The following is a 14,214-nucleotide window of genomic DNA, read 5'->3' on the forward strand; positions in this document are numbered from 1 at the left end:
CATCCATTCACACATATAGGTACCTAATTATTGGAAAATATTATATATATATATAATATATATATATATATATATATATATATATATATATATATATATATATATATATATATATATATATATATAAACAAACCCTTCTCCCCCTCTAAAATATGTGTATATATTTTTATATTTGTCCTGATATTCTTTATTTCATTATTGAAGTTACCATGGATACACAGAAAAATGTTTCTTGTTATTGAAATTCATCTGTCATTATGATTGAGAATTTTGTTAATGTTATGATAATACTCATGACTTCTGTCTGGTTATTGTTCCTTTAGTGCCCTCTTGAAAATCATTTTATATTTAATATGAAACTCAGAATGTACAGTATGGACTGTGTGTTTTTGTTTTTTTTATTTTATTGTGGGACCAAGTATAGTTGGCACTTTCATTTTAATGTTGCAATAAATATTGAGTCACACCGTTTGGTCATAGCTATATGATTTCATACCATGTCACGAAGAACCCAAAAAATTAATCTATTCCAAACATATTAAACACATATAATCACAGGCAGTATGTACGGCTTTACTCAATTACAACGCCTCCTATGTTACCTCAGTAAAAAAAATAAAGTCATTTATATTATAAAATATCTAAACATTTAGGAAAAGGTTGTTTATAAATAGTTTTTGAAACCATAGACATGTGAGCGTAACTATGGCTACAGTACTATAGCCTGCCCTCACAGAACACTGGGGTGGACTGTCATTTCTCCACATTTAGTCTGGTGTAGTATGGGACACACAGTAAGAGACAGCATTGCTTTCAGGCATTACTTAAGAGGTTTGTAAAGTAGCCTAAGAAAAGCCATTTCTAACCCTGCAAAGTAATGCTGACTTTTACTGAAGCCTACCAAAGCATATAAGCTGCTCCTTAAAACACACACACACACACACACCACACAAATTACACAAAACCCGCCATTACTCGTTCTGTGACAAAGAATATTCAAAATTCTCTCCAACAACTAAAAGCACCACTTAAACCTTTCAAGGAGAAGCTGTGTATAGAATTAGAATCTGAATGCTGAGAAAGTTCCCAGTTGCCTTTGTGTATATCCACTGCCTGCTTGAGAATATTTTTGTGTGTGGAAATTTTCTCTGTAAATCTCGTAGAACTGGTTTGGAGTGTTTTTTTTTTCCTGCCATAAGGTTTGGCTGTGGTGGCAAGCCGACAGTTATATTGCTGTGTATACCTTCATTTTTGACGAGGTGTTTTACAATTTCATTTGACTTTGTGTAGTGATTCACTCTGTGAAGTTTCTGACTGTTGTTATATAACTTCATATACACAAAAGTTCAATAAAATGTTTAATTTCCTGTTGATACAGAATATACGCTGGATTGGATTTTCCCACTTAAATCTTATGTTTGAGCAAACAATGTGAAGAAGAGTTATATTTGTACATCACTATAATCTCTTCTTCTACCTCAGGTTTTAAATACATATCCTGGTGTTCACCATATGAACCTCTGTCTGGCAGAAGAGAATATTTCACCACAAACACCTGTCAACAATATCACCATTAGGATGTGCAGAGAACCCAAAATTTGTATTTGTATCTGTATTTGTTGAGTCAGCACAAATATTTGTACTATTTTAATCAAAGGGTCCAGGTTGGAAAATGACAGAATGATCAAAATGCAACAGCTGACTATGGAGGTAGAAAACGAGTTAAGATTGGCGCTAGCTAGATTATAGATCTTGCTGTCTGCAAAAAGGAGAGAGGCACAGTCAAACATTCTAATCCTTGTCGAGTGTAGATAATCACACAAAAGGTAGACCTATTACCTGCCAACAAGCTAGACTCATTTGCAGGGCAAACAGGCGAATGCTGTCCTCATCTCTGCCCAGTCAAACACGCTACGCTGTATCTTCTGCGCTGGAATAATGGCACAGCAACGTTTCTAGAAAAGCCGTGATTAGTGCAGCGAGCACACCATGGAGGCGAACTGGCTAGTTTGAAAAACTAGTCTGGCCATTAGCAGAGGCTAACACAGGCTAATCTCCTGCCAGTCAGCAGGTCTCCAGCTCATGTGTAAGAGGAAAACAAATGTTTAAAAACTCTCTGTTATGAGGAACACATTTGACATGCTTTTTTTTTTTCATTCACAAAAACAGACACACTTAAAAATATTGGTATAAAATATATATTCAGAAAAATCCACTATATGCGCTTGTGCAAATACCAGATTTGGATTCGGGCCCACCGTTAAATTCACATGTCAATAATACTGAACTTTTGCTCTCGAAAACACACACAAATCATCAAATCAAAAGTCAAATCACCACCAATTAGACATTAATGCAAATAACCAATACATGGTTATCAAAGATACTAAAAAGTTCGTACAGTTGTAACATGGAAAAATGTGCATGTTGATGAAATCCATACAAATGTGAGAACAGGAAATTCAAAATAAATCCAGATTGTAAACTCTGTTATGGAGATACAAATATATTCCCAAAGTAAGAATAGTCAGTGTGTAATTAAAGCAATAGTTCAATTGCAATATGGACTTAAGCTCATTTAAATATGTATAAAAGGTCCCCAGACACATTGAACTGGTTTTGTAATTAAAGACCATTTGTATTGTGAAAAACATCTTCCTTAAACGGTCCTCTTTAAAGAAGGAGGTTCTGGGGTCTTTTGGGGGGGTTTCGTCTTTTTGGCTACAATCACACCAACTATTAGTGCTTTTGAGTGGATGGTCACTGATTTTGAATGGAGGGTCATGTCAGAGCAAAAGTTTATAATCTATCTGAATATTTATATACTTTGAAAACCATTTAGAGCAGTGCAGACCAAAAAAAACTCTCCCAGAGATCCATGAGTAGAGTGGCACCTGTCACACTTTATAGAGAGATTTAAACCTTAAAACATTTAAATTAATACCTTAAATGATGTCTTATTCCTATAGCCAATGGTTCCAAAGCAATATTGCAAAGATGTGGTGCGTGGTGCCTTCCACAATATAGCCTGAGAGGACTGAACCTACCTGCGCTGCTCAACAAGGAGGATATTGGCTTAGAAAAAATATTTTTGCCCTTGTAATAAGAGTCAGGGAATCCTAACTGCTTGAGTGCCACACACTTGTATGACTGTTCTTTCTGGTCAAATGCTTTTAGGGGCATGTAAAGAAATCATAGCAGCCATGCATTTTGTTTTGCTTTAGTGGGTTTTTTTGTTTATGTGTTTTGTTTTGTTTGTTTGTTCTAAGCACAAAATGTTAAGAAGAAATACATTATAGAATGATTAAAACCATTTTGTCAGGTGTGTGAAGCCAGCACCTTTAATACCTTACTGTCAAACTTCTTGGTGACTAGAGAATGTATTGCTTGTTTGGCGTTCTCTCCCTGTAGGTGTCTTGCTAGTAGCTTCTCAGATTTATCCCCCACTCAAATGATTTACTGTGGTTTTAGTGAAGGGTTTCCCACAAAGGAACTTCATTGTCTTAAGATCTTATACAATTGAGGTGTAACTGGGCCAGTTTTAAGTGCTGGGAGGCCATAGATATGAGTTCAGACAAACGCAGAACAGATTTAGACTGACGTACATGAGAAGTACTGTAATGTGTTTATATTTAATGAGTTATTTAGTGTTTGAACAGAAGAAATTTTGAGAAATCATGTTCCTGACTGGATATATGTAATAGTAAAAATTGTAATAGAATCAAAATATAAGAATATTCTTACAAAAACGACGTGGATGTCCAGCTAAGTCCAGCTTGGTCTGCAGTGCTGAGTGGGACTTTCCTGAAGAAATATTAAATCAGCCTTGAGTGATTTAAATGACAAAACACATCCCATTTAAGTGCCTCACTGAGACCTAGTACATCCCAAGAAGCTAAATAATGCTACTGGATGTCAGTAACTGTAGACTTTTACCTCATAACATATGAAGATAAAAGCTAAACAACCCAAAAGAAAAGAACAAACAAAACATTGTACAGAACAGCCAATGTCACTTTTGTTGAATACAAAAACAGAACAGTGTCTCCAGTGTGCTCAAAAGATATGACGGACAAATGAAAGTCTTAAAGTAAATGCCATCCCTCCAGCCCATGAGGACACCGATAGCATCTTAAAACGGCTCATTTCAGATCACTGTTCACAAACTTCATGGCCTCTCCTAAGAATTCCTACATTTTTACATGTTTCAGCTACTGATTGGAATGTGACGGTAACTCCTTCCATGGTCAAGTGCTCTAGCTAAACTAGAGCTTCCTCAGTACAGGGAGCCGAGCACTGATCTGCAACTTTGGTTAGAGAGGTTTGAAGACACAACATCAGCTGGATACAAATGTGGGATGGCCATTGCAATGCTTACAGGTTACTTCACAAGTTGACACATTTCTCACAGTATCATTAATTCTATGAGTGTGTATGTTGGTAGACATTAGTAACAGCCTCTTTAACAAGTGATCCAACTCTCGTCCATCGAGAAGGGCTGTAGACACCACAATGTTTCCAAGAAACTTGGCAATGCCCATGACAGTGGAAATATGTGAGGCATGTGAAAACCAATGCCTCTGTTACAAATCATCAACATTTTCACATGTTTCTCGCAGCCCCTACTAGACATCCATTAATTAAAGGGAACAGACATTTTATTCAGGAAGACCTCCTTTCCAAATGATCAGTAGTATTATGCTTCAAATATTTGTCACAAAAGAAGCAGTAAAGGAGAGTGACTGGCATCCACTGTATAATAAGGGTGTATACACCCTCCATCTGTACACAGACAACAGAGCTATTTCCTGTCAGGCTTCAATTCTAGGCTTCTCTTCAAAAAGCTGAAACTGAGTGCAATGTGTGTTCAGCAGGACATAGGGCGTTCCTCTGGCTGTTTCAGCTCCAAGAGAGGCTGATTCACTTTCTGGAGATATTCATGTGAACATCTTGATAACTCCTATACCATCTAGTGGTGATGTCAGAATGAACACTTTAAGAGTTAATTGCCAGTGGCTTTTATTATCACAATTATTAATAAGTTTCAGCCCACCTTTTAAATCTGCTTGGCGGACAAACTTGTGGGTGATCATTTGAAGCTCTCTGCTTTGTACAGACAGGTGGGTCTATCTTTGAGGATGGCAGCTGGACATGCATACGAGTCCACAAATGAACACAAATGCACGCCACTTTAAAAAGGAGACAAGCAAGCAGTCAGCGTGCTACATCTCACACCTTGGGATCTGTCAGCCAAGGAAGCCTGGAAAATGTCATAGTGTCTTCAAGTGTTCTGCAAGATTTCAAGGTACATGTTAATATGATCATATCCTGACTGATCCTGATGGTTGATGAACACCTTAGTGGGCATACGTTGTCTTTTTCAGTGACAGGCATAGGTGACAGAACACATCTTCCACCATTTCCAAGGGAAGGAAGAAGAACAAGATCATCTAAGAATTCTCTGGTGGAGAAATGAAAATGCAGATGTGCTATAGCAAGATTTTCTGGGATGATTCCCAATATTAGTCTGACTTCTGGACTCAGTGGTAGTTGGAATATGGAACAGGGATCACCGAAATACAAAGGTGACAAGACGACAGTTAGTGAGAAGGAAGTTAGTGAGAGTAATTAAAGTGTTCCCAGGAAGTGATAGCGGTAGGATAGCAGCAGCTCAGTGGTTAAGTTTTTTTGACTAGAACATTAGTCAGAAGGTTGCCAGTTCAAGCCTCACCACTGCAAACTACAAGTGTTGCCACCCCGGAGCAAGGTCCTTAACCCTCAATTACTCAAATTGTGTTCAGTCCATAATTATAAGTTGCTTTGGATAAAAGTGTCAGTTAAATGCTGAAAGTGTAAGTGACAGTTGAGTGTGGAAATACATTAACTTATCAAGCACTGATTAGAGCATCCAACTAATTAATCTTATTCATATTGGTATAATAATCATGATGTACTTAAGTACTAGGCTTAATACTTTCACTTCAAGGATGATACATTTTGGGAACAATGTTAATACTAGGTACAGGGATGAGGAACGGATCTGCAATCCTAAGTGCACAAAACTATATTTGGAAAATCTATTTTTATGTGGAAACGAAAAACGTATTACTTACCTGCATCCAAGCCTAACAATTATGTGAATGTCACACTTGAGGTCGTATTATATCGTGACACTGATCTAACGAGCGTGTTTACACAGATGGAGTGGTGGAGTAGATTTTAAACACTGCGGTCAGAGTGCCTTTCATAGAATGTTTCTCAGCCAACACTGCCAAGTCTCAACTAACTGGAACATTCCTGCAGAGACAATCATAGGAACCAAGAGGAGTGTTTCAGGAGAACATCTAACTACAAAATTATGACAAATGTAAGTATTTAATCTAATTATTGTTTGTTTGTTGTTTAATTACAGAACTTTTTTTAGTATGGCTGCTGCCACTCTGTGCCACCTATATGGCCACGCCCCTGAAGCTTCATACCGACGTCTGCTTGCTGTGTATGGCCCACGGCTGGTCGAACAGTGAGTCATCCAGCAAAGGTTTAAATCGGATCAAAAACCATTTGTGCTTTTGTCAAGCTCATTCTTCACTGTAAATGTCCATTACATCTACAATTAATTACTTGGGTAAAGAGTTTTATTCCTTTTCAGTGTTGCCATAAACATAATACAAGGGAAAAGATTAGTATGAGTTATGATGTTTACAAAGCATCTGTGTGATGCTATACATAATATTCATTCAGCTATTTGACTACTTATCATACACACTGGAAAATTTGTGACGCAGGTTTTGAATCTGCGAAGCAGGACAAGTTCGTCAGGCCACCGGTTCTCAGCTGGGGGTTGTGCTAGTAAAAGCAACCTGTTCATGATTTTCTTATTTTATGATGCTTTTATGGCATTTTTCTCCTCGTGGAAGCATGCCCAGGAGACCCTGGTAAGAAAGTAACAAAATATGGCCCCACCCAAGGCAACCCCTGGTGGCAATTCTGAACACATTGCAGCTGCAAGGTATAAACACATCTAAGTTTTTCACCTTTAAAAACACTCTCTAACACAACCTTCCATTCCACAAATATATAGGTTTATAGGACCTGGCAAAGCATTTGAAAGAAATTGTACAGTTGTTACAATAAACGACAAGAAGGCCACTGTATTAGCCATAAACAGCGACACAGCTGACGTACACTACCATAAAAATTGAATCTGAGAGGAGAACAGCACAGAGATCAGCAATTAAAACTTAACACATAATGTGGACCAAGTAGAATGTAAAAGGCACAGGCCAGAATCTTAGTGGTAAACCCCACTACCCTTTATATGATAAAAGCCTTGTGTTTTCATAGACGGGAAACAGCCTCTTCCAAATGCTCAACATGGCTGTGGCAGGAAAAGGTTTCAGGATGGATGGAGCAGAACCCGCAATAGATGCTCCTGGAGATTGAGTGAATGTGCTACTCCAGAACTCAGATAATGAAATATGGGCTCCTTCAGGTGAAAGATAAGACAGCGAACGTGTCTACGGTATGCATGCGTCTCAAGGCTATCAGCTCCTCAGGATCAAATGCATTTTGGTTTACATGACTTTGACCCACCTAAACACCATTAAATTCCCCTCTATTTCTGGACAGCAACGCTATCTCAGAGTAGAGCTCCATACTCGCGTGGGGACCATGAATACAGGATAGACACTTTTATCAGAGAAAAGTCTGAACATGAAGAACTTGCCAGGAAAATGCCGTGCACGTCGCCAGATCTAATTCTTACTTACTTACATAGCTATTCTGGTATTAATGAAGAGCAGAAGTCAGTTAAGTGAGATTTACCATCTAGTTCTTACCTGTAGTCAGCGTACGTGAGTTTGCTTGACTTCTCTTTTGCCTTTTAGAAACTTCACTAAGATGTGAAGAGGTCACTAAAGAGGTCACAGATGCAAACACAGCTGCATTTTCCATAGACCGTATGTATGTTCTCCTCCTGAGTAACAATATCCTGCATAGGAAGTTCAGGCTACTGTTTAATGGTTTTCCACAGAAAAGGCCTGAACATTCTCCTGCCAGTGCCTTCGTCCATCAGAAAGCAAAGAGGAACCATCAGTACAAACCTTGGGCCCAGAGAACAGGAGGTAGAGAGAGGAGCAAAGCAACAGAGGCAGAAGAGCACTGGAGTGAAGCATGACGTGGGCCCGCAAGTCCAACTCCTGACTCACCTTATAAAAATGCTAATCCAAAAGCCCATGAACTGGACCTCCTGAGAGAAGGAGGAAGCAATTATTGGAGAATTAGCATGAGGGGCAGGCCCACTGCTCTTGGTGCACATGCAGATATATATATATATATATATATATTTATTTATTTTTTACTTTATTTTGTGGCAGCTACCCACCTGGGCAGCAAAAATATTTGCCTATAAAATAGACTTGGATTCAAGGACCCCCAAACTAGATGCTAAATACAAATTGATCGTATCATGCAACAATACGACTCTACTCCACACCAAAAATCTCTAAATGACATTCATATGCATACAAAAGTCGTTATTACATTTCACTTGTTAGCATAGTGTTTTGGCCCTCTGAGTCTTGGTTCCTTTCAAGGTTTCTTCCTCGTGCTCTAGGGAGTTTTTCCTGACCACTGTCGCCCTTGGCTCACTCACTGGGGGCTTGGACTCTGACATTTGTAAAGCTGCTTGATGACAACGGCTGTTGTAAAAAGCGCTATAAATTTGATTAGTTTCCTCTGATCTTTGCTGTGCATTAATTGTATTACATGGGATTTGCAGATTATGCCACCTGGCCCTTTCACTGATATTGCTAATATGCCTGAAAAACATTGTGTGGCAAAAATCATACTATCCAAAATAGACTCAGCTCTATTAGTGGGCACTGAAACATGGTTATGCAAAGCTGTGGACCTCACTGAAACAAACTTGCCTGAATATTATTTACTTTTGGCCAGACAGGGGGGGGGGGGGGGGGGGGGGGGGGGGGGGGGGGGGGGGGGGGGGGGGGGGGGGGGGTCAGTGGGTAGAGGGGTGGCTCTGTTGAACACCTTCAGTGTTTGGTTGTCCTTGCTATCCCCATTCCCAAGAGTAAATGATTCTTAATATAAAGTAAGCATAAGGTTTCTCTAGCTGGATAGCATCACTGAGCAACAGTTCTCTGACCTTTCACCTCAGCTGAGCAGGTTCTATTGAGAGGCTTTACTGAGACATCCTAAAGCTACTTAAAGTAACACAACACTTGTGTTATACACTGGTTTACTTCAATTTATAAGGTTCTTCTTGGACAGACGATATCACCTGCTGCAAAAAATATTTGCAGTACAGTAAGGGTTCCTCCCTCCAAGTCCTGAATTCCTATCACACCAACATTTTTAAATCATTTCAGTATGCTGCCTGCTAATGACTGGGAACAAGAACATTAAAATTACATATTTGTGTCCAATTTAAGAAATATAATAATTAAATGATTTCTGTTCCTGCCTCTCTGATCATTTATAGACTGAAACTCATTAACTTTCAAATCAGTAAATTGTATGGTGTCACTCATTCCCTATTGGATTAAGTTGTATATTTTATTCCTCATACCTTATTTGTTAAATGTTGTGTGTAATGTCTTGTACGTTACTGTTTGTGATGTGTATTTTATATGTGTATCTCAATAGTGTTTGCTGCTTGATAGATGGATTAAAATAAAGGTCAAATAAAAAATTGAATCTGAGAAACTGCATTTTTGACATGTATTAACAAGGCTCATTTACTAACAAATCTCACGCTGCAATGTTCCTTGTAAATATTACTATGACTGACTCATGAGAGAAGAAATGGAAAATGAATTTGTCCCAAAATGTTGGTATTAGCTTGAAGCAAAGTTAGTTCATTATCTCAGTAGAATACATTTATTGCTGCCACTGAGCAATGACAGTGTACTGGTGAAAAGACATTTCCTTTCACGTGCTAAATTTATATCTCGTACACGCAGAACTAATAAAAGCTTTTGGGGTTTTGAAGGTGTGTGGTGTGTGTGGTGTGTGTGTGTGTGTGGTGTAATAATAAAGTAATAAAGCTGAAGACTTGTCAATTGCTCTCACGTGTGTTTCACATTAAATACAAATGCACAGAGAGGTAGATATCATCAAATTTTTATTAAATGACATTCTGTACATGCATTATTCAAAAGAATGTTGGGCGCTAGAGACAGGGCGAGACACAACATGCACACACGCAGTGTGCTCTTAACATTCTCTCTCTCAAACCTTTCTCTCGGTAGGCTTTTAACACAGCATGTGCTGCTAGCTTTTCTAGAGTTGTTCATCTGTGAATATGAACCCCAGTAGGGAGCAAACACGCAGAATGTGGCTGCTCAGGACACAGCACAGTCTTCCCCAGTGCTCAGGCTTCTTACATCACCACCTCAGTGATCGGATTACTAGAAACGCACTGCATGAGCGTAGGCTAGAGCTAAATCTTGCTAACACAAATAGCTACATCTAACGATACTGCAAAAATAAACAACTTGTAAACATCTGGATTATGCATTTGACATAAAATCAGACAAGTGATGAATATTTCTACCATAACAGCTCACTAGGTTCTTCGGACAATGGAAAACCTCTGAGTGTTTCGCCATCCATTAGGAGACGTCTAAGGCATATAGCGCTGATGGAAAGATTGTGTGACTTTAAATGTGATTGCTCTGGACATTACAGGCTCCTCCAAGGCTTAATACACAGTACGGCTGGAACGAGGCATGGCATTGGCATTTACCATTCCGAAGCGCCCAGGCCTTTGTAGTTTCTAGGGGATAAATGGGACTAATGTGTTTCTCAGATGCTAGTAATGTGCAGGGTATTACACCCACTTTGGCAAATAGAAGATTCCATTTCCTTTACATTTCAGTCAGGATGACTCCATCACCATCATGCAGCCAATATATAAGGCTTTAGTGAGCCTGACCAGTGTTAGTACATTACATACACATAGCACTCATACCACCACCCCACCCAAACACCTACACCCCCAACCCAAATCCCATACATCCACACTGGTCAAAGAGATGACACAAACTCCAGGGCCTTTTCAGCTCAAGCACACGAGCAGTGGAAGGGGGAGGGGGTTCGCAGATGTTTGCTGATGTACACTGTACATGGTGTACATTCAATTTTGTTTTTTAGTTTCTCATGATAATCAGAATGCCCCACCGTATGTACACACGTATTTACATTGAACAGAACTATTAGAGGGCAGAAGGCCGCGTGGCTACGTCAGCTGTGCTAGCAGAGCTCATGTGTTTCTCTCACACCATACGGGGTTCCTCTTCCAGAAAGCAAAACGACGATACGCAGAAAGACAGGACCAGAAAAGGCGTGAGTGGACAGTGGGGTGAAGCTGGTTTCTGGGCTCCGCTGGCTTGCTTGCAGGCGGCGGGAGCTGGGGACGTATGCCGGAGGCGATGGAGGTATTCCACCGGCACGCTTCTACCTGGTCAGCTGCCCGACGACTTTCAGCAAGGTCTTATTCTCCTGCTTCAGCTGCTCATTCTCATCTTCAATGTCATCAAGATCCTGCAAAACATACGCAGTGAGTGACTGGGTGCTTGGCGGGGGGCGGGGGTCCTCCAGCCAATCGCTGGGCACCCCAATGATTTGCAAATTCCTGGGATTTACCTGCTCAAACATATTCAGTTCATCATCTATTCATCAAGCCCTTCCGAGTCATAGGAGTGAAGAGAGCGCAGTTATAAGGGAGCTCATAATAGTATAGAACAGCTCAGTGGCGTTTTAACGTCCCAGATGGGTCTGCCTATGCCTCACATCGTCTCACAAAGGGCTTGGAGTGAGCTGAACACTTCAATCAGGTTTGTTCAAACACAGAGCCTGGGGTGGTCGAGGAACAAAAGGACTGGGACTGACCCGTTTGGTTTTTCCACTGAAACATCGTGACAACGCTGACAGTGAGCTTGGTCAGTGACCCAGAAGGTCGGCTTGTCTGATTTAATATCTATTCACCATCTTTGACAAGAAAATCACCCTTTAGTCCCCCCCCCCCTCCAAACTTTTATTCCGGTCTCAAAGAAAAGTAACGCTCCCCTGGCATTCCTGTAAGGATGCAGGTCTCTGGAGCGTCCACGTGCTGATGTGCTGTTCTGGAAACTGTAGCGAGGCAGGAGCTTGTTCGCTACTCGATCTGTCCTTCAGCCCAGCAGGCTTGATAATAACAAATTAAACATTAGCAGCTTCCATTAGCCACAAACGAGCTGTCCTGCTGCCTCATCGCAGCACTCCCGTGGAAGTGACGGCTCTCATTTTCTCATCGCTCCATCAATGACGACGCCGACCAACTGGAGCCGTGGATCCCTGCTGAGCCTCTCAGACTTCAGGATTGGAAACAGCGGAGGAGTGGGAAAGAAGTTCTGCGCAAGAAGGTAAACGACAGGGTAAGGGTGGGACTGGGGCAGGGCAGCCTTCAGGGTTTGTGCATGAGAGCCCATAATTGCTGCACAATTCAGGCGTTACAGGGCAAAATGCAATATTCAGTATACTAGATCTACTAGGTCACATGACTAGCATAAGTATGTCCCTTTTTCCCCAACAGGCTGCTAAAATCCGGAGGCCTAGGCAGCACTGCTGCTTTGGTCCAGAAGATATTGTGGTTTTCCCACAAAAAATTGAATCCCCAATTAATTGCAAATTGTTTGCAAAAAATGTTTTAGTGTCTCAGTCCAAAACAGATACAGCTGCATTCTGAAAAGGCTGAAAGCTACACACCGCCACTCTGACCCCAGATCAGAGATGGAAGGGAAACGGGACGAATGGCGTAGCTGGGTGAGAGACTGGGAGAGGGGACGCCCTCTTCCCTTTCCTGGGCAAACTTGCAGCCAGGCGTTCCTGAAGGCATGCGTTAGTTAACTGAGGTAACCTCCTCTTCTGTCTGCGGTGTCTATTACGCATTAAAACGGCAAAAACAGGGGGAAAAAATATTCACGTTAACCATGAAACAATTAAGGAAATGCAATATTATCCGGTGATAATAAAGTCAAATAAAGTGTGATTTTGAGTAGCAAAGCACCATCAGCCAGACCAGATATCTGATGAACGTTGCTGTCTCAGCGTAGAGACAGCGGCAGATCAAGAGTGTCATGATCCCAGTATCCCTGAGCGCCATGTCCATACAACGTCATCTCAGTGTACAGTAATCTTACAGTGTTGCACAAATACCAATCAGGTCCAACTGAGCTGCATCGAAAAGCACAGCTGCAAGCATCCATACATCAAGGCCTGCGAGGCGCGTTACTCCAGAGCAGTCACTGTAATCTTCTGCCAAGCAGGAAACATTAACAAATCAGACTGAATGGAGGGGAGAGAGTGGAGTCATAAATTGGTCACTATTTCTGTTCACCTGCGGCATAACTGTCAGGGCACGGGGGAGGCGTGATCAAGAGAGGCATGGCAAGCGACATCAGAAATGAAAAGGGCAGATCTGGGAGACATCAAACAGTAAGAGTTCACTGACACAGCAAAAACAAAGGTGAATAGAGCCCCAAACTCCCACCTGATGGCATACATATGGAATAAATAAGCCTCAGCTAATTTGGCCCAGAATTGAAGAGACAGATTATTTTGAAGAATACTGATTCACATTAGTGATTGGTGGTGAAGTGGCACGTGTTTGCACAGTTTCAGGTTCGCCCCCTACTGGACGTCTGTTGCAAGTTCCTCACCCTGTTAACGAGATCAATCTCCTCCTTCAGCTTAACAATCAGCTCATCTTTGTCCTGGTGGGCTTTCAACAGCCTAGCATTCTCCTGCCTTTCGATGGCCAGCTCCTGAACATGAAAACACACACACACAGCCACCCCATTAAGGAAAGATACTTCGATACTGCTCATGAAGTGAAATTCCAATATTTTCCAACAAGTTTAGCGATGATGAAGAGTGATCTTTCTCTCTCTCTCTCACACACACACACACACACACAAACACATGCAGGCGCACACGCAGACACACACTTGAAGTTCAACAGTGTTTTAGGTATGACAATATTTTATTTCTATAACCAGGAAGTTTTGGTAAGACACAGATAAATGCGGCGACAGCATTAATCTTTGTTGACATTCCACAAACTATGACATAGACTAAAATAATGTGAACTATGAAAACTAAGTATAGTTCTAGTTCTATGAAAGTATGAAATGAATGTATAGATTCCAGCATTAG

At 40.7% G+C, this 14,214-nt stretch overlaps 1 protein-coding gene across 2 annotated transcripts in view; it reads right to left on the reverse strand.

Moving 5' to 3' along the window:
- Positions 1 to 10,124: 10,124 nt before the first annotated feature.
- The window catches only part of pawr (PRKC, apoptosis, WT1, regulator), a 49,549-nt gene continuing 45,459 nt past the window's right edge, over positions 10,125 to 14,214 (reverse strand). Inside the window, exons 6-7 of one of the 2 annotated variants that reach the window (XM_035528721.1) lie at positions 13,719 to 13,823; positions 10,125 to 11,562 (exon numbers count right to left, since the gene is read on the reverse strand). In XM_035528721.1, coding sequence (XP_035384614.1) covers positions 11,476 to 11,562; positions 13,719 to 13,823 — 192 coding nt within the window. In that variant the 3' untranslated portion in view covers positions 10,125 to 11,475. Of the gene's footprint in view, positions 13,824 to 14,214 lie in introns of both variants that reach the window. The other variant, XM_035528720.1, reaches the window with a different exon arrangement.

This window comes from Electrophorus electricus, chromosome 7 (genome assembly GCF_013358815.1).
Source record: "Electrophorus electricus isolate fEleEle1 chromosome 7, fEleEle1.pri, whole genome shotgun sequence".
Taxonomy (NCBI): domain Eukaryota; kingdom Metazoa; phylum Chordata; class Actinopteri; order Gymnotiformes; family Gymnotidae; genus Electrophorus; species Electrophorus electricus.